Here is a 21,489-nt window from a genome sequence, read left to right as displayed (position 1 = left end):
AGCTAAGATCAGAATTGCTGTTTAAAGCCAGCCCAGACAAAAAAAAAAAAAACCCTCAAAACTCTTACCTCCAATTAATCAACAAAAAACTGGAAGTAGAGTTACAGCTCAAGTGTTATAGTACCAGCCTTGAGCTAAAAAATGTAAGTGAGAGGTCAAGGCCTAGAATTTCAGCCCCAGTATTGGCATACACATTAAAAAAAAAAAAAAAGGACATTGTTTTTTTTGGTCCATTATGGGGCTTGAACTCTGGGCCTGGGTGCTGTCCCTGAGCCCTTCAGCTCAAGCTACTGCCCTACTCCTTGAGCCACAGGGCCACTTCCAGTTTTCTAATGGTTAATTGGAGATAAAAGTCTTGTGTACTTTAGTGCCTGGGCTGGTTTGAACCACAATCCTAAGATCTCGGCCTCCTGAGTAGCTAGGATGAAAGGTATGAGCCACCACGCAGGGCCAAAGGACAGGTATTTTAAGTATTAATAAATATTAGGGAACAACCATTTCAGATAAGTGTCAGAGAATGCTTCTTAGGATGATATTTCAGCGAAACTTGAATGAATAAGTAATTGTACCATTTTTAGGGAAGAATATTCTGCGAAGTGTCTCCCTGTAGGGCAAAGAGGAAGAGAACATAAAGGAAGCCAGTGTGGCTGAAATTCAGTGAGCAAGAGGATGAGTACGAATGAGAACTGAGCAGTGGCCAGGTCATATAGGTCCTGGTAGGCAGTGGTAAGATATTTGAATTCTGATGCTTGAAGTGGGTTCTTCCTCGCTTTCTTTCTGCACAATGCTCACACCCACCTCCACACTTTTGCTTATGCTACTGTTTCTGCTTGAAATGTCCCTCCTTTAGACACAGTACCAGTGTGGCTCTCCCTCTGTGCTACAGGCCTTCCTGACTTCCCAGAGGAAACTAAAACCTAGAGAGAAGCAGTGCTCAGCCAAGGTCATACAAGAATAAGCAACAGCGCCAAGGATAGACCCTCAAGTGTTCTAACTTCAAGTTAGGACTCATTCCCCCATAGTAGGAAGGACAGGGACTGATAGGGAAACCAAGCCTTTTCTTACTGACAGAGGCTACACAGATTATCAGCCTCCTTTCAGATTCTGGTGCAGTGAGTCAGTTACTATCTTCTCCTTGGCTTTACCCCTCATAAGGTTGAGAAGAGCCAAGCATAGCAAGCTTACTAAAGTGAGAAGCAAGAAGGAGAGAGGAAGCTGGCAAGTAGCCCTGGATGCCAGAGTCAGGAAAGCCATTTCCACAACCTGCAAACTGACAAATGCCAGAGGAACTCAGAATGTCTTCAGTGATGGCTAAATGCTGACATCCATGTCTCCATGCAGGTACCCCATATGTGCCACATACCAGCTCATATGTAATATAGAAGCATTTTTAGGCTCAAAGCTAGAGTACACACATTAATATGTGGTCAAAAATAGCATAAACATGTGAGCCCAGAATTCAGACTGGTCCACACACAAGTACGGGAACCATACTTACATATGTGTTCCCAGCTTATCTTTTTTTTTTTTGTCAGTTGTAGGGCTTGAACTTGGGGCCTAGGTGCTGTCTCTGAGCTCTTTTGCTCAAGGCTAATGCTCATTACTTTGAACCACAGTGCCACTTCCAGTTTTCTGGGGTAGTTAGTTGGAGATAAGAGTCATCTCCATGGGGGGCCAGGAGTTTGACCTAATGGTAGAGTGCTTGCCTACTATGTACGTACATATATACATACATACATACATACATACATACATACATACATACATACATAGAAAAAAGCCAGAAGTGGTACTGTGGCTCAAGTGGTAGAGCTCTAGACTTGAGAAAACCCAAGGACAGTGCTCAGACTCTGCCCAAGCCCAGGACTGGCAAAAAAAAAAAAAAAAAGACTCTCCATAGGGACTTTTCTACCCTCACTGGCTTCGAACTGCAGTCCTTAGATTTCAGCTTCCTGAGTAGTTCAGATTACAGGCACCAGTCGTGCCTAGTGCACCTTACCTTTTTAGAAATACATTAGCAAACCATTCTGTTACTTGAAATCATCTCATTTACGTTATTTTTGTTTGGTATTACCCATATCCTTCACTGGTATATAAGCTCCACGACAGTAGAGTCCTTATCTGTCTTGTTTATTGCAAAATCATTAGTACCTAGGATAGGTCTTATTACATAGAAAGTATAGCTTACTTGAGCTCACTCCCAGATGTACACCCTCACACATGCATACACGCACACACACACACACACACACACACACACACACACACACACACACACACACACAGTGTAAGTTCCTCTCCCTAACTGTGGGCTTGAGTTATACATTATTAATATAGGCACCTTACTTAGTCCAGTGTCATCTTTCTCTGACATACAAACCAGGCTGGGGCCCCTGGCTGGTTGGAAGAGGGAGAAGGCACTGGCTTTCTATAAGATTCCAGGCCCTCTAGGATTCTTAACATGCAGCTTGATCTTCAACTCAGAGCTTCAAAAAGCTATTAACTATTATAAGGAAGGCTACAGAAAGCAAGGAAAAGGACTTAAAGTCCAGGCCTCTTTCCTCCATACTGGGAGTTAAGGCTACAAAATTAACAGGGTAAAAGTTCACAATATAGTTTAGTACTAGCGTACTCCCTAGAGTGTGCAAGGCCCTGCGTCCTATCCCCAGCACCACACAACATACACATAAAAAATTAGGGCTGCGAGTGTTGTCTAGTGGTAGAATGCTTGCCTAGCATGCATGAAGCCCTGAGTTCGATTCCCTGCAACCACATACACAGAAAAAGCTGGAAATGGTGCTATGGCTCAAGTGGCAGAGCTCTAGACTTGAGTAAAAGTGCTCAAAGAGAGTACTCAAGCCCTGAGTTCAAGCCCAGAACTGGCAAAAAAAAAAAATTAACAAGGTCAAGACAGGTAAGGTAAATGTATCATATCACAGGAAGTGTATTATAAAGATAAGAATCATCCTCCCCCCTTTTTTACTTTCCTATAAGAAAATAGCAACATGTGTACAATAACATTAGCCTTGCTCTAATGGGAAAACAATACAGGTATCAACTAAAAAACAATATTTGCTCTGGCAGTAGATTTGGTATCTAAGCTTAGCCCCTGTCTACTTTTGCCTACTGGCTTAAAGTTGCCATTTTTTTTTTTTTTTGAGAAAGGTCTAGAATCTATTTTTCAAAACTTCTGAATTTATTTCTTTTTCTTTATTGGAAGTATGGAGGTCCTTGCAGAGAAGATCTAGTGAGACTTTGGTGGTTCTTCACTTTTCTAGGCTTAAGAGTAAAGAGTTAAGAAAGCGACTTTTACTTATTTGTTAAACATGACATTTAATATGCTGTAAAAATCAATGTTAATAAATTCTTTAATTAAAAAACAAAAAAAGAAAGTGACTTTTTCCCCTTTCATACTTCTTTAGGTTGTCATTGCTGTCAATTACAGCAAAGGAATCTTAATCAGCCACGGAGCCAGGCTTATGGCTAACATACACTTTTGTGGGAGCCATGCCTCCCAGGATGGGGCGGGTGGGGGATGGGGTATAGCTTGTCCTGGTGTGTGGAGAAGATGAACTCTTCTCTCAGTGATAGCATTTAACTTTTTCACTTAAGACCTGTGCTCTGCCACTCAAGCCACATCTCTATCTCCCTTTCTTCCTTTCCTTCTCCCTCTTCTTCACCCATTTAGCTATACTTATATTTGGCAAAATAAAACAAAACAAAACAAACACCAAACACATACCTCGTAGCCTTTGGGTCTCTACTTGTAGGACACTTCTTTCATTGAGCCACATGACTTACTCTCTGCCTTTCAATCATTTCCCAAACTCTGACTTCTCACCTGACACTCTGGTCTTAGGACCTTCAAATTAACATCCTGTGGAATCTTTCTGGGTAGATATTCCCCTTCCTACAGCAAGGCTGAAAGTTCTCCTCTCCTCTCAAGGCCCTTTCTCACACTTTTCTAGTGATCCATTGTTTTTCTTTAAAAAAAAAAAAAGGCAAAAAGCCCCATGTTTTACATGTAGAGAGGTCTTACATTTTCCATTACCCTCCGACCTTTAGGAGGACAAGGCTCATGTCTTCCTCTCTGTCTCCTCTGAGTACAGCTGCACATTAGGAACATAGGGATGTCATCATATCATCAAAAGATCAATATCTGATCAGTAACATAGAAGAATGGTGGTCCCCTCTTTTTTTTTTTTTTTGCCAGTCCTGGGCCTTGAACTCAGGGCTTGGGCACTGTCCTTGGGCTTTCTCAAGGGTAGCCCTCTGCCACTTGAGCAACACCACCACTTCTGGCTTTTTCTTTGTATGTGGTACTGAGAAATCGAACCCAGGGCTTTGTGTGTGCTCAGCAAGCACTCCACTGCTAGACCATACTCCTGGCCTCGTTGCCCTCATTATATGAGAGCTGTAGTCAAATGGATTAAATATTTGAATTTGAAATAGGAAGGAAAGGAAAAATGGAATGGCATCTAGCATGCACAAAACTCTAGGCTGGAACTCCAACACTGAAAACTGCTTTCCTCATAGACGCATTGGAGGGAAGGTTCTACTCTGGTAAGTTAGGCCTTCCAGAAAAGAAACAGATAAGAAGTCACATCTGTTATTAGAGGAGCACCAAATTGAAATGATTAGCTTGGGAAAGAGACAATATTGAGGAACAGAATAGTAAGTTACAAATATCAGCATTTCTATTGTCTCTCCCTTACTTTGTCTATTCTCACCTGTTGCCTGAATGACCACCAAGAGCCCCCCGGGTCTCTGACTTCACTTTTGCTCAGTTACAATCCACAAATCATTCAGATTGAGCTATTAAAAACATAAATCAGGGGCCAAGAGTTGGGCCTAGTGGTGGAGTGCTTGTCTAGCATGCACAAGGACCTGGATTTGTTCCTTGGTAACATATACATAGAAAAAGCCCAGAAGTGGTGCTGTGGCTCTAGTGGTAGAGCTCTAGCTTTGAGAAAGCCCAAGGACAGTGCTCAAGCCCTGAATTCAAGCCCCAGGACTGGCTAAATAAATAAATAAAAATAAATCAGACCATATTGCCTCCTGCCTAAAACCTACTTCATCTTGTCTTCTTCTCCCATACACTTTTCTTCTGATAGACAGGACTTGCCATGTTCTTTTACTATCTCCCCACAACTCTTTGAGTTGCTGTCTTATGTTTCACATCTCAGCTTAAATGTCACCTTCCTAGCAAGGCTTTCTCTGATCATCCTAAATAGTACTGACTCTCCCTGTTACTCTTGTGTGTGTGTGTGTGTGTGTGTGTGTGTGATGTATGTCAATGTAATGGGTACTGTTCTTTAGCTTTTTTGCTTGTGGTTGTTTCTCTACCATTTGTACCGCAGATGTACTTACTGGCTTTTTGGTGGTTAACTGGTTATGATTCTCACAGACTTTCCAACTTAGGCTGACTTTGAACTGTGATCCTAAGATTTCAGCCACTTGAGTAGCTAGGATGAAATGTGTGAGAAAGCCTGGCTTCTTACTATTCTTCAATACGATATTGTGTTTTTGGGTTTTTTTTTAATAGCATTTCTGTTTCCTTGATAGCATTTGTATCTGCTTTATAGCATTTTTCTCTATTTGTTTACATTTTTGTTTTTGCCAGTCCTGGGGCTTGAACTCAGGGCCTGGGCACTGTCCTTGGACACTTTTTGCTCAAGGATAACATGCTACCACTTGAGCCATAGTGCCACTTCTGGCTTTTTCTGTGTATGTGGTTCTGGGGAATCGAACTCAGGGCTTTGTGCATGCTAGACGAGCACGCTAGCACTAGGCCACCATCCTGGCCTTTGTTTACATTTTTATTGGCTAGTGATTTCCCATACTACACAGAAAGCAGCTTCTTAAAGTAGAAGAAAAATTGGTCTTGTTCATTGCAGAATCCCCAATGCCTCACATATATATAATATGTGCTCATTAAATTTTCTGAAGGAAATTTTCTGAAATGTTATTAAGGGAAAGAAGCATAACAATATTATATAACTCTAAATAGTGTATATATATTATATATATTATATAACTCTAAATAGGCCACTTGGAAGAGCTCTGTATAAAGAACTTTTAACTGTCAGAGCTGCTCAAAGATGGAAATACTCCATTAGGAGCTCCCTAAACTCTGAAGTCATGTAGGATTTAAGATTTACGGGGAGTGGGGGTCAGGAGTTTGGCCTAGTGGTAGAGTGCTTGCCAGCATGCACGAAGACCCGGGTTTAATTCCTTTGTACCACGTACATAGAAAAAGCCAGAAGCGGTGCTGTGGCTCAAGTGGTAGAGCGCTAGCCTTGAGAAAGCCCAAGGACAGTGCTCAGGCCCTGAGTTCAAGCCCCAGGACTGGCAAAAATACGGAGATTCTCTAAAATAATGTCATTTGCAGGGAAATGGACAAATTACGTTAAGTGAGGTAAGCCAAGACTAGAGAGATAAACGGCTCCTGTTCTTTATGGAAGTTAGATCTAAAACATACTGGGATATGACAAATTAAATTACACAGAATTCCATACACTTTCATACAGTGAGACCAAAAGAGGATAGTCTTAAAAGAAAATTACAATGGTGTAGTACCCAAGCACCTCTTCAGATGTATATAAAATAAACCACATGCTGAAGCGAACTCCAAAGATATGAGAACAAAGGCCTTTTTTCTTAATATGTTTTTTTCATTTGCTGATGACTGTGTATTCTTTACTTTATACAAGGTGTATCCACATGCACATCTGGGGGTAAGTGGGGGGAAGGCACAGAATCGTGGGTGGGGGAAACAGTGGAAAAGTGCAGCAATGGAACACACTGGCTGCAGAGACCATAGAGAAAAGTGAACTATGCAATCTGTAGGGAAGGAATGAGGGAACAGATGATACTATGCAATCAAAAACGTGCTTACTAGCTGATGTATGTAAAGGCAATTCCATTGTATATCACCTTTAAAAAACAATGAAGTAATTCTTTTAAAAAATAAAAGGAAATTTACAGAGATTCTCACAGTGTGGTCAGATGGGATTAGTAATTCAGATTTTGGGGCCAATGAAACATTAGCACCTGCTTGTACTAGATCATTCTCCAGGGCATAAGGCCTCAAAAGTTTCATTCTACAGGCTTCCCATATAATTCATCCTCACTGAAGACTGAGATGACCTTTATGGGCCTTCCAACTTCTGTATTCCTTGGTTCTATAAAATGAAGAGATAATGTGAGAGTTCCATAACCCATGAAGTGCTGCATAAATGTGAGGCACTCTAATGTAAGTGTGCCCTCAGGTCATGTTCCCTTTCTCAGAGGGAGCAGGGAGTGGAAGCAACGTAACTTGACAAATTAGCAGTTTAATGTTCCTTCTGGGTATTTCTGCCTTTGCTGAAGTAGAAAAGGTTGAAAGAGGGGGTTGGAAGAAGGCAAACCCAAGACACTGAATCACAAATCATCCAGAATGCTAAGGAGATGGAGCTTTTGAGAGCCACCATTTTTACTTACAGATGTGAAACCTAAGGCACACAGATACCAAGAACATTACTAGAAGTATTATTTATTCTGTGGTCCAGTATGATAAGCACTAGCCACATGTAGCTATTGAACATTTAAAAGATAATTGAAGAATGGATTGTTACTTAATTTTTTTTGCCAGTCCTGGGGCTTGAACTCAGAGCCTAGGCACTATTCTTTAACAATTTTGTTCAAGGCTAGCACTCTGCTACTTGAGCCACAGTGCCACTTCCAGCTTTTTCTGTGTATGTGGTACCGAGGAATTGAACCCATAACTGCATGCATGCTAGGCAAGCACTCTACCATTAGGCTATGCTCCCATCCCTTAACTTAATTTTAATGGCTTTAAATATAAAAAGCTACCTATTTAGTGGCTACCATTTTGGATAGTAGAGTTTCATAGTCTAAATGTCTCTAGTTCAAGGTATTTTTCTTCTAAACAACATGGATTCCAAAGCCAGAAAAGGAAGCATGAGAAAGCAGTAGGATAAATAGGATAACCCTAGGGATAGATAGATTTCACACAATCTTTACCTAATTGCCTGCCCCAAAGAGTATCTTTTTTTTGTCATAGGGCTAGGACTCTGGGCCTGGGCACTGTCCCTGAGTTCTTCAGCTCAAGGCTACCACCCTACCCCTTGACCCACACTGCCAGTTCCCATTTTTTTTAGAGGTTAATCGGAGGTAAAAGTCTCATAGTCTTTAGTTCCTGGGCTGGCTTTGAACTGCAATCCTTAGATCTTGGCCTCCTGAGTAGCTAGGATTACAGGCAAGAGCCACTGCACCCCACTCCAAAAGTGTCATTTCCCCCCCTTAATCAACGACTCTATACCCTTATTGTTTGTGGTAGTGTTTTGTTGTGGGTTTTTTGTGGGTTTTTTTTTTTTTTGCTCAATGGCTCCAAATACCAGTAACTTTCAGTGCTATGAGTTGGAGCTCCCAAAGTGACTGCAGAGTAACCTCCTCCTCCAATATCCAGCAACTTTGTACTGGCTCCTTTTTGCCCTGGCCACTTCATTTCATGACAACTATAGTCTTGATATATACTCACAACAAAAATGCCCTATTCTAGCAGCCACCTCTGCCCAAGCCTGATCAGCTTGCCTGTTTCTTGACAGACAGCAAGATTCTGCCTGAGAATTTCCACAGGCCCCTCTCAGAAGAAAGTGGTCAGACTGATCTCACATACAGTGAGACCAAAAGAGGATAGTCTTAGGAGAGACTTACAAAGGTGGAATACCCAAGTATTTTTTCAGATGTTTACAAAATAATATATATACTGAAACAATGTCTGGAAGAATTCAGGGTCCTGAGCTCTTGAGGGACAAAATCAGTAAAGTAACAGTAATCAAGAAGTTCCCAGGGCTTTTAAGACTCCACACTAAAACTTCCAGAAGGTTCATACTCCCAGCCAGTGAACACACACACACACACACACACACACCAGAGCATAGAGATAGCCAGGTGATGATGGCTCTAATTACACCTCCAATTACATCTGTTATTCTGACTATTCAGGATTGAGATCTGAGGATTGCAGTTTGAAATCAATCCAGGCAGGAAAGTCCATGAAACTCTTACCTCTTAACAACCAAAAAGCAGGACATACACCTATGGCTCAAATAGTAGTAAAAGAAAAATGTTCAAGCCCCAGAACTGGCACACACACACACACACACACACACACACACACACACACACACACACATGCATGCGCGCATGCATACATGTAGCATAGAAAAGAAAATCAAAATGGAAAAGCTTTGAGAATTGTAAGGTTGAAGACCACAAAAAAATGAACTAGTAGTGTATTTTTCAGAAATCTATCATTGTGTTTGGTTTTTACCCCTCACTTCTGTAGAAAAAGTCCTTTTTGAGGGGCCAGGAGTTTGGCCCAGTGGTAGAGTGTTTGCCTAGCATGCACGAAGACCCAGGTTCAATTCCTCAGTACCACACATATAGAAAAAAGCCAGAAGTTGTCCAAAGATAGAGCTCAGGCCCTGAGCTCAAGCTGAGGACTGGCAAAAAAAAAAAAAAAAAAAAAAAAGTCCTTTTTGAGAATACTCCAGATTGGGCACTGGTGACTGTAATCCTAACTACTCAGGAGAATCATGGTTTGAAACCCGCCTCAGCAATAAAGTCCATGAAACTCATCTCCAATTAACCACCAGAAAACTGGAAGTGGTGCTGTGGCTCAGAGACGTGGAGTGCTAGCTGTTCAGGAAACTGAGATGTGAAGATCACAGTTCAAAAAGCCAGCCCAGTTAAGGAAGTCCAAGAGCCTCTTATCTCCAAGAAAGCACTCAGGAAAATCCAGAAGTGACACTGTGGCTCAAGTGGTAGTGTGCTATCCTTGAGCACAAAGAGGCTCAAAGACAGTGCCTAAGCCCTGAGTTAGAGCCCCAGGACAGCTCCCCCCACCAAAAAAAGTGTTATTGGAATTGCAATACACATGCATTAAAAAATTGCTTCTTTTCCAGAAAAATCATATCCATTCATTGGAAAGATTTAGCACTATCTAGCACTATTTATTCATTGGCTTTTGTCCAATTAGAACTTTTTTCTAGCATTATGACATTATACTTTCCTCATTGGGTTATGAATTCTCTAGTGGCAGACATTTGTTTCTTCCTCAGGGTCTAGCAAAAAAGTTTAATATGCAGTGTATACTTACCACATAATTGTAAAATCAGTGGAAATAACAAATGAACAAACATCTCTGCTCATAGGTCTTTCTGGATCTAGACTGATAAGAGAAAGGAAATATGGGAAAATGTAGGGGAAAAGAAAGGATATAGATTAACAAAAAAATACATGGCAGGCAAGGGAAAGGATAGATACAGAAAAGAACCGAATAGAACTTCTGGAATGGAAGTCAGAGTCATGTCAAGAAGTTTTCTGAGCCCCTGCACAAGTATCAGTCCTGGACATTGTACCATTCAACTGGAAGAAGGCCCTGAGCGGAGGTTCCAGGTGTGGGACTCATGCCCTGTACTCTGTGCTATTATTGTACCCTGTCTCTTTGCCAACTATTTTCAGGCCTGATCCAGAAACCTTGTCCCTGTTATCCTTGACCAAAGTAGCCTGGGTGCCAGTTATATTTTGCACCTCTTGTCTGATGGGAAGGTGGCACTTAGACCACTGCCTACATGCCTGCTTGCAGGAGAGAAAACATACGCACTTACACCTACCATCCTGTGACGCATATTGGCATTCCTATAGCAAGAGAATAAGGACAGATCTCTATTAGCACATCATTTGAAATTCTGCCTAAAAGAGGACTATGCATTGAGCAAGAAAAAGAATGTGCAAAAGCAGCCAGAGGTATTATTTTACATGTACATCAGTCCTTTAAGTATAACAAGTGCCCACATGAGAATATTCATTGCAGTGGTTCTTTATGTGTAGGTAACTAGCATTGCTTAAATCATTGTTCCTTAATCTAGGGTGTTCTATTTCTGGGAGTACTTGAATAGAAAAAGTTTTAGTCTATATCTTAACTTTCATATGTTCCAGACATTTGCTAGGAAATCTGAAAATGATTCCCCTTTCCAACTCCCTTTCACAACTATTCTTCTCCCATGTTATAAAGAATGACATTGTCTTATCCCAGACTTCATAATGGAGGGAACTGAACCCAGGGCTCAAATATGCTAAGCATGCTACCACTGTCTCTCCTCGTAGCCCTTAAATAATTATTTTTCTGTTTTTCAGCATAGTCTGCCAACATCAGTTATTTGAGAAGGTTATAAAAATACAAGACATTGCCAGGGTTACTGGCTCACACCTGTAATCCTAGCTATTCAGGTGGCTGAGATTTGAGGGATGCCATTTAAAGCCAGCTCTGGCCAGAAAGCCTGAGAGATTTTTGTTTTCAATTAATCATACACACACACACACACACCCCACCTCTCTCCCCCCCAATATATACATATATATATATATATATATATATATTCCTCTGGAGATTCTGATTCAGTAGGACAGTATATGATAGTGAACTTCTAAGGAGATCCTTGAGTATGTATACACACTAAGTTGGGAACCCCTGACTGAATATGAAGCCACCAGACCTAAGTTTATTGTTTACCTCTATTTCAGTTCATGAATTTTGCACAAATGAAGTCTTGGTTTCCTTCTCTGTAAAGAATAAGAGATAAGAAGGAAGAATAAGAGAAGGGAGAGGGGAGAATAGAGAAATGGAGCCTCTGAATCAGTTTCAAAGAAGAGAGAGAGAGCCACGGAGGAGAAGAGTGTAGACCTAACTTGTGGAATGAAGTTTGGAGTCTCATCAAGGACAGTTTCTTTACTTCCGCTTATTCTTAGACTCAACCATGGAAAAGACTGGAAACCACTTGAAGTTGAGAAGCTAAAATTGAGGATATGGGAATCATATCCTGGGAATCCAACACTTAATTCACACGTGGAAAAGAAAAACAAACTTGATATAGAGACCAAAGCCATACTTGCCTCACATGATCATTGTGTGAATCAATACAAATCCAGATAATTTCTCAGGTGAGAACATATAAAACTGCTTTAAAGGATATTCCCTACTTGATTCTCACAACTACCTTAACCACAGGTAGAGAAAGCACTATAATCCGTCCCCCCTTGAGGTTTGGGCAGTACTAAATAATACTTTCTCACTCAGCTTTTTTGTTCCCAAGGCTACTACCACTTGAGTCATACCTTCTCTTCTACCTTTTTGCTGATTAACTGGAGGTAAGACTTGTTGTTTTCCAGTCCTCGGACTTGAACTCAGGGTTTGGGCACTGTCCCTAAGCCTCTTTTGCTCAAGGTTAGCATTCTTAACACTTGAGCCAAGGCACCACTTCTCGCTTTTTCTGTGTACGTGGTACCAGGGAATCAAACCTAGGGCTTCATGCATTTAGGCGAGCACTCTACCACTAGGCAATACTCCCTGGCGCCCCACCCACCCCAGGAAACTCATCCAATGTAAACTACTCAGAAAAACTGGAAGTGATGCTGTTGCTCAAGTGGTAGAATGCTAGCCTTGAACACAGAGGCTCAGTGATAGTTCCCAGGTCCTGAGTTCAAGTACCAGGGCTGGCAAAGAATGAGATAGAGAAAAGGGTGTGAGTGGGGGGGGGGCAAGAGGGAAGAAGGAAAGAAAGGAAGGAGGGAAAAAGGAAATGGCAAGTGTAAAGGACTACCCTAGATTGAAAGAGACTAAAAAAAGACATAACTACATGTGGGATTCTTACTGTAAAGGATATTATTACAACAATTTTCACAAAACTGAAAGGAGGTCTGAGGATCAAGTAACAAGTGATATAGGAATATTGATAGTCTTATTTTGATAGTTATTTATTGGAACACACACTGAAGTACTCAGGGACTACATATTACCCACAAGAATAATAGCCAAACTTGGTGGGGGGTTGGCTCACGCCTGTAATCCTAGCTACTCAGGGAGCTGAGGTCTGAGAACTGAGGTTCAAAGTCAGCCCAGGCACGAAAGTCTGTCTGTGAGACTCTAATCTCCAATTAATCACTAGAAAATGGGAGGTGGGACTATGGCTCAAGGGTAGGGCGGTAGCCTTGAGCTGAAGAGCTTCGGGACAATACCCAAGCCCAAAGTTCAAGCCCCATGACCTGCACCCCCCCCACCAAAAAAAAGAATAAAAGCAAAGGTCAACAGTGGAAAGACTAGACTATGACAAGTTCGTATTTGTGACTGGTATAGCTCTTAAATAACCTAAATGGAGCAGCTAATATAAATAACCAGAACATCAATACTCTTTTCTCTCTCCTCATGAACCATTCGGTTAATTATCCAAAATACATTACTGATTCCCAGTGTCTAAGTCAACCAGTCCCAGGGGCCAGGAGTTTGATCTAGTGGTAGAGTGCTTGCTTGCTTAGCATATAGGAAGACTAGGGTTCAATTCCTCAGTGCCACATACATAGAAAAGCTGAAAGTGGTCCTGTGGCTCAAGTGGTAGAGCACGAGCCTTAAGGAAAGCCCAAAGACAGTGCTAAGCCCTGAGTTCAAGCCCCAGGACTGGCAAAAAAAAATAGTAATCACTCATGCTTGGACCTCATTCATTCACTGATGAAGATGACCTTGACTCTGGTTTCACTCTCCACATCCAGTCCATGTCAGCAAATTCTATGTATTCTTGATTCAAAATAGATCTAGATTTCAACCACATCTAGCCACCTTCACAACTACTATGTCCTGTGTCATCATCCTCACTTACATTTCCGTAATAGCCTTATTATTAGTCCCCTGCTTCCAACTTTGCCCTTCCATAGTCTATTGTCAATTCAAAAGACATATCCTAAATGTAAGCTAAATAATTACCATATCTATGCTCAAGATTAGCTATGATTTCTTAATTCACCATGAATAAAAGTCAATCTATATACACTACCTTTCAAGGTTCTATCCAGCACCCTGCTGACCTCACTATTATTCTGCCTTTTTCTATCTTACACTGCTTGCTTGAATTTTATCAACTTGCAAGCTTGTCTTCAAACAGACCAGGAAGCAGCATAAACTTGGCCTTTTATCTTGTGGAACATTTCCTTGTCTAACTCAAATATCTGCAGCAAGCATTTCCTCAACCTCCTTTAAATATCTGCCTAAATGTCACCTTCTCTGAAGGTTCTTCCTTTATCGATCACTACACTGCATTGGCTTTGGCTTTTCCCCTGCTCTGTATTTTTCAATAGCATTTGTTACTATCTGCTGTCATGCTTTTTTTTTAAATTTTGCTTTGTTTACTGTCTCTTCATCTAAAATGGGAAACAGAAGTTTAGTTCAGAATAGTGCCTAGAGCCAGACATGGTAGAACACACCTATAAGACCAATACTACAGAGGCAAAGGATGTCAAGTGTAAGGCCAGCCTATACCATACAATAAGACTCTATTAAAAAAAATAAAATAGGGGCTGGGAGTTTAGCCTAGTGGTAGAGTGCTTGCCTAGCATGCACAAAGACCCGGGTTCGATTCCTCGGTACCACATACATAGCAAAAAGCCAGGAGTGTTGCTGAGGCTCAAGTGGTAGAGCTCTAGCCTTAAGAAAGTCCAAGGACAGTGCTCAGGCCCTGAGCTCAAGCCTCATGACTGGCAAAAATAAATAAATAAATAAATAAATAAATAAATAAATAAATAAAATAAAATAGGGCCAGGATTATGGCCTACTGGTAGAATGCTTGCCTAGCATGCATGAAACTGGGTTCAATTCCCTGGTACCACATGCATAGAAAAAGCTGGAAGTGGCACTGTGGCTCAAGTAGCAGAACACTAGCTTGAACAAAAAGTACCCAAAGGGCTGGGAATTTGGCCTAGTGGTACCGTGCTTGCCTAGCATGCCCGAAGACCAGGGTTTGATTCCTCAGCACCACATACATAGAAAAAAAGCCAGAAATGGTGCTGTGGCTCAAGTGGTAGAGCTCTAGCCTCAAGAAAGCCCAGGACATCGCTCAGGCCCTGAGTTCAAGCCCCAGGACTAAAAAAAAAAAAAAAGTGTCCAAAGACAGTGTCCAGGCCCTGAATTCATGTCCCAGGACTGGCAAAATAAATAAATAAATAACAGAATAGTGCCTGGCACATAGTAAATTCTCATTATTTTGTTGAATCAATAAACTGTTCCTTTCATAACTTTTTTTGGGGGGGGTCAATTATGGGGCTTGAACTCTGGGCGTGGGCACTGTCCCTGAGCTCTTCAGCTCAAGGCTACCCCTTTAGTCACAGCACCACTTCATGTTTTCAAGTAGTTAATTGGAGATAAAAATCTCACAGACTTTAGTGCCCAGGCTAGCTTTGAACCATGATCCTCAGACCTCAGCCTCCTGCGTAGCTAGGGTTTCAGGCATGGGCCATCATACCCAGCCTCCCTTCATAACTTTTTATTCTAAATTGACTTTGTTTTCCTGCTGCCCAAATCATCATAATAACTAATACTTACTATGTCATCCTATTCAATCTCTTTTTTTTTTTGACAGTCCTGGGGCTTGAACTCTGGACTTCAACAGTGTCCTTAGACACTTTTTTCTCAAGACTAGTGCTCTGCCACTTGAGCCACAGCCACCACTTCTGGCTTTTTCTGTGTGCGTGGTACTGAGGAATCGAACCCAGGGATTCATGAATGCAAGGTGAGCACTCTACCACCAGGCTTCGCTCCTAGCTCATCCTATTCAATCTTACCCAGTTGATAACTCCATGTGATACAAAAAAAAACTATTTTATCCACATCTGACATGGGTTTTAGGAGCCCAAGAAGTGAGCACAAATGTCATTTTGGCACTCAAGCATCAGCCTTAGAACAGGAAAGAGAGTATGAATGAACTTAACTACATTTTAGAGGCAAAGTAATCCCTAATTCAGCAATAATACTATGATAACCACTGACAGTTCTACAGTGTTTAATAATGAATAAATAAAATGCTATTGCATCATCTTATTTCATTTTTTTTCTAGTCTTGGGGTTTGAATTCTGGGCCTGGGCACAGTTCTTTAGCTTTCTTAAGGCTAGCACTCTACCCTTGAGTCACAGCACCACTTTTTTTTGAGTATGTGGTACCAAGGAATCAAATCCAGCGTTTCATGCATATCAGGCAAGTACTCTACCACTAGGCCACACTCCCAGCCCCTTATTTGATTCTTATATCTATTTTGCAGAGATGTTGAGCTAGAAAGGTAGGATAGGGTCATGATTAAGAGTTTTAGCTCTGTATACTGTCTGGATTTGAATCTTAACTTTTTTGTTAGCTGCTTGATTTTAAATAAATCACTAAATTCATAATTTGTTATCTAAATGTAAAATGAAGTAAATAGTACTTTTGTAGTTGCTGTGAACAAGTGAGAAAATATTCAATATTTGATAGCACCTAAGCACAGTGCCTATTACATAACGAACTCAATGAAGCAATGGAAATAGTTACAAACACAGTTACCTTCATTTTCCTTGCAAAGCAAGAATGAGAGAGAGAGAGAGAAAAAAACTAGTCTATCCTGTTGTTTTTCATTTACTTCCTGTCTTCCTCTCCAATACAAACAATCTAGAAATCAGGACACAGCTTTAATGTCAATTTTGTCATATACTGGTTATGTCATTTGACATAACTCTGGAAGTATTTTCCTCATTGATACATTAAGTTAATCATGCTTTGTTTACTCCACTGGGTTGTTTTAGACATCACATGGGTTAAGCTGGTTAAACACTTAGCAAGAAATAAGTTGAAGTACATTGTAAAATGTGACAACACTATATAAATTTGGGGCACTACTCTTTTGCTCTGCCTTAGGCTATAGATAAATATTTTACCAGTAAAAAGCAACTTTATCTCCGAGGTTTTTCTCATGGACATTTCGATCCAGCACATTGTAGCAGATATTAGTAGTTGCTCCTTTCATCCACTCAATGAAGATTTTTCCTTTAGTCACATCAAAGTTGTACTGAAGAAATGGGCCAGAGCACGGGGTCTTCCAGTAAAATTCCTTGGCAATGTCTCCCCAGAACTCTGCAAAAACAGAAGTCATCAAGTTTCTCAGCCATATTTATCATCTGATGGCTTACTAGTCTGTATACAAAGCCAGGTTATAATTTCCCCATCTTAAGACTGGATCCCTTCTTTATCAATCTCATTTTATTACCTGCCACACCCCAACAGACAATCAGTTCCTTGATGCTGAATCTTGATTCAAAATCTTCCTTTTGTCCTCAGAATGTCCATCTACTTTTTTGGCATCTATTATACTGTTGTGCCTCGTATGCTTAATAGGCATCAGTAATTGCATAGGCACTAAGCAAAATTTATTTAGTCATTAAATTTTTAGATTAAATAAGTCGTGAAGAAGGTCTTTACCCATAAAGCCTTTCAGGATCAACACTTTCTTAATTTGTACGTTCTCATTTAGTAATTACTTAAAAGACTCTCCTATTACTATTTGCACAAGTGTTATTATGTGCCAGGTGTTTTCTACATTTTCTACATATGTGTGTGTGTGAGAATCTGGACCTTTCCTTTGCACACATTCTAAGTACTGAAAGTTCAGAACAGGAAAAAAAAAAAAGAAGATGAGCTGAGCAAGAGCTGGGATGATTAGGGAATGCATCATGAAAGTGACAGAGTTTGGATTAAAAAATCAGAAGGAAACAGGCAAAGGTAAGGCGGTGGAAGGGACTTTTGTGTATATAGGATATCAAAGAGAATGGCTGGCCTAGAATGAAGGGTGTAGTAGGGAACACAAGGAGATAAGAATTAATAGCTAGGGTGTGATTAGATTATCTAGAGACCTCAAATAAAAGTAGAATTTTAGAAAATAAAAGAAGTGAGGGACTATTTAAAGGTTTTGATGCAGGAAAGCAATGTTTCCAAAATGTAAAGTAGCCCAGCACCAACAGTTCAAGCCTGTAATCCTAACTACTCAGGAGGAAGAGATCTGAGCAGGCCCAGAGTTCAAGCTCCACAACCAGAAAAAAAAAGAAAGAAAGATAAATGAGGTGTTAAATAAACTAGGAGGAGAGATTGCTACTTCCTCCATTTAAAGTGTCTGTGGGAATGGAAGAAAAGGTGAATATGAGGCTTTCTTTCTTGTCAGTCATGGGGCATGAAGTCTGGTCCTGGGAGCTGTCCCTGAGGTATTCAGCTCAAAGCTAGTGCTCTACCACTTTGAGCCAAGCACTTCTGTTTTTTTGGTGGTTAATTGGATAAGAGCCTCATGGACTTTTGCACCCAGGCTGGCTTTGAACCATGATTCTCAGACCTCAGCTTCCTGAGTAGGTTGGATTACAAGTATAAGCTACTGACACCAGACCCTAAGAGGCATTTTGAAGGAGCACTTGACAGAATTTGGTGAAAACAGTATGGGAATGTGTCCTAGTGGTAGAGTACTTGCCTAGCATGCATAAAGCCTTGGATTTGGTTCCTCAGTACCACATAAACGGAAAAAAAGCTGTGGCTCAAGTGGTAGAGTGCTAGCCTTGAGTACAGGGAAGGTCAGGAACAGTACTCAGGCTCTGAATTTAAGCCCCATGACCAGAAAAAAAAAAATGGTGAAAAGCATACTGTGGGGTCAGGGGAGAATAACTGAGTCACTATTAGTATAGGGGGGTTCTGCAGTCAAGATGTGTTGCTTCAAATTCAAATTCCACCACTAACTAATTTAACAATTCTGACTGAGCAAGTTAGTTAATCTGTCTAAGCTTCAGTTTCCTTCTCTGGAAATGTGGATTCTAACAGTCTTTACATAAAATCAAACTGGAATTGTGCTTTTCAAGCAGTAAGTAATATGTAAATAGGTAGGAGATATAGATAGATATATTTAGAGGACAGACTAATGGAAGTGATTTCCAGTCTGAGATAATGCCAGAAATTAGAAAATTAGGAAGAAAAAGCAGGCTTGAGGGGGAAACTTGGATACAAATGGCTTCTATTAAAAAAAATGGCATCTATAGGTGTATGAAATTTGGCACCAGAGTATAAAAGTGAAATGCTGGGGATATAGATAGATATATCATGTAGGAGTTTTGTGTGGTACTAAGAGCTCATTCCTAGGAAACCGATAAACTCCTAATGGGAGAAAATACACAGAGAGAAGTGCTAAGAGGTTTGAACACTCAAACTTCGACACTTCTGCAGCAATCAACATCTTACATTTCATTCCATATTTTCCTTTAGTGACTGCTTTCTGCCATGTTGTTGTTATTAAACAAATCAACATTTATTCAAATGTTTACTGTGCATCAGGCATTCTATAACACACAATTATTACTTTACTCTTCCTATAACCTGCAAAGTATTCTTGTAGATGAAGAAAATAAATTTCAGGTTTAAAAATCTGCATGAAGACCCTCCACAATGAATGATTGACAGAAGCAAGATTTTAAATTTACATATTTTGGGGTTGGAGGTATGGCGGCTAATTTGCTAGATCACCAGCTAATGAGCAAAGTATCAGGTACCATGTTTGAGTCCCAGTCTTGAAAAAAAAAAATCTGAATTTGTGATTTTGTGGCCCATGTCTGTCCCCTACCAAACATCATGATGACTACAAGCTGGAATGCAGTCTGCACCCTTAACCTGTCTGAAGGCAAGGGTAGGGAAGTTTCCTGCCACTTTTTTAAAGATCTGGACCCATGTCAGAATCTGAGTTACTACAATTCCAGACCAAATTAAGCAACAGACAAACAAAAATGGACATTTAAATGGTTCATATTGCGACTGCTGCTGCTGCTGGAGCCGGAACTCCAATTCCAGCTTTTTGGTAGCTAATTGGAGGTAAGTGTTTCGGGAACTTTCTGGCTGGCTTGGAACCTTGGTCGTCAGATCTCAGCCTCCCGAGTAGCCAGGATTATAAACCCGAGCAATTGATGCCAGTGGGAGTCCTGCTAAGGTAAAGAGATCTGGGACCCCAAGACAGGATCCCGACCCCCTTCTGAGTCAAACCCCCCGGTTTTGACTAGCCGTGGGCAAAGCCTGGACTGAACTGAAAGCTCTGTTCATGGCCCGCCTCCCTCAGCGTGTCCCCTGCCCTCACCCAGGCCCCAAGTCCCCTCGCAGAATCCGCTTCTCCTCACGGAAACCACGCGTCCTCACGAAACTGCCAGGTCACCAGCGAGCCCGCAGCTCCTGAGCCCTGCTCCTCCTCGGAACCCCCTCTACCTCTCCCGGAGCCGCGTCTCCGCTTCCCCAGGGGCAGCCGGTCTTCCCTCCCTCTCCTCCTCACCGACCCCTCAGCTTCCCCAGGGGAAGCTGTCTCCGCCGTGGCGCCCCCCAGGCTCGCCCGGGGCCCAGCCTCACCCCGCGGGTCCTCCACCGAACGCCGGTGCAGCTCACGGTAGCGCTGCAGCGAGGGGACGTGCGCCGAGCGGCTGACCGAGGGCGGCGGAGACCAACTCCGAGCCCGGCCTCCGGCTCCAGCTTCCTCCCGGCTCCCACTCCCGGCCCCGCTCCCGCTCCGGCCCCGCTCCTCTGGAAGCCCCATCGCCCCAGGTTCAGAGCACCGGCCGCCTTTGCAGAAGCCGGGGTGCCCAGGCAGGGAAAACAGGCCGACCCTGGAGACCAAGCCTTAGGCGAGGGGCGGGGCCTGCGTTGGGGCGGGGCCTGGACAGCCAGTAGCGGGCGGGGCCTATATGATGTGGGCGGGGCCAGGACTCGCAAAGCTGCGCCCGGAAGGGGTGTGGTCAGTGAATGAAAGCAGAGGGGCGGGGCTAGGAGTGACAGGAGAGGAGGCGGGCCCATGGAGTGATCGGGAGTAACTGGGCTGAATGTAACAGGAGAGGAGGCGAGGCAGTGGAGTGACCACGTTGGGGTCTTGGAAAGAGTTTATGGGTTGGTTTAGGGCGCGGTTTGAGCAGGAAAGTGCTGAGCTAACGAGAGCAGTTGGACCAAGCCCAAACTAGAGTAGCCCGGGGCTCTGATTGCACAATCGTCCCTCCTACAAGTTAAAAGGTAGTTGTGTCCCTTTCAAGTTACCTCCTGCCCCCCCCCAGCAACACTTCTACTCTGTCCTCAAGAAAAATCTTGTGACCTTGAGAATTCAATTCTTGAACCAGCTCCAATTTTCTCATACTTCTGAGGACATTTTCATTGTTTAGCCTCTACAAATCTCCATCCAGATCTAAAAGTACAAATCTTGTTAAGTGAAGGCCCCTCATTGTATACATAGTAAGACCAGGAAAGGGAAGTAACTTGCAAGGTCCAGGAGAAACCCATAGTTAGGTTAGAACCCAGCCAGGGCTCCCTCATTTATGTTTGTTTTGTTGTTTCTGTTGGTTTGTGGGGCTTGAACTCAGAACCGTTTGTATTCAAGACTAGTGAGCCACAGCCCCACCTCTGTTTTTTTTTTTTGGGGGGGGGGGTTGCTGGTTAATTGGAAATAAGAGTTTCACAGACTTTCCTGCCTGGCTTTGAACCTTGATCCTCAGATCTCAGCCTGTTGAGTAACTAGGATTACAGGTGTGAGCCAGATCTGTTTGTTTGTTGTTGTTGTTGTTGTTTACCTCTACAAGGCTTACAA

The 21,489-nt window shown here is 42.0% G+C and overlaps 1 protein-coding gene across 3 annotated transcripts in view; it reads right to left on the bottom strand.

Moving 5' to 3' along the window:
- Positions 1-20,547, bottom strand: part of Acss2 (acyl-CoA synthetase short chain family member 2) — a 36,920-nt gene extending 16,373 nt beyond the window's left edge. Inside the window, exons 1-2 of one of the 3 annotated variants that reach the window (XM_090352212.1) lie at positions 20,271-20,547; positions 16,793-16,988 (exon numbers count right to left, since the gene is read on the bottom strand). In XM_090352212.1, the coding sequence (XP_090208338.1) occupies positions 16,793-16,988; positions 20,271-20,454 (380 nt within the window). In that variant the 5' untranslated portion in view covers positions 20,455-20,547. Of the gene's footprint in view, positions 1-10,165; positions 10,241-16,792; positions 16,989-20,270 lie in introns of those variants that run through there. The other 2 variants (XM_090352211.1, XM_090352213.1) reach the window with 2 other exon arrangements.
- Between the last annotated feature and the right edge of the window lie 942 nt (positions 20,548-21,489).

This window comes from Megascapheus bottae, chromosome 18 (assembly GCF_031878675.1).
Source record: "Megascapheus bottae isolate mThoBot1 chromosome 18, mThoBot2.hap1, whole genome shotgun sequence".
Lineage (NCBI taxonomy): Eukaryota > Metazoa > Chordata > Mammalia > Rodentia > Geomyidae > Megascapheus > Megascapheus bottae.
The sequence above is the reverse complement of the archived record's forward strand: the minus strand, read 5'-3'. Positions and strand labels throughout refer to the sequence as shown.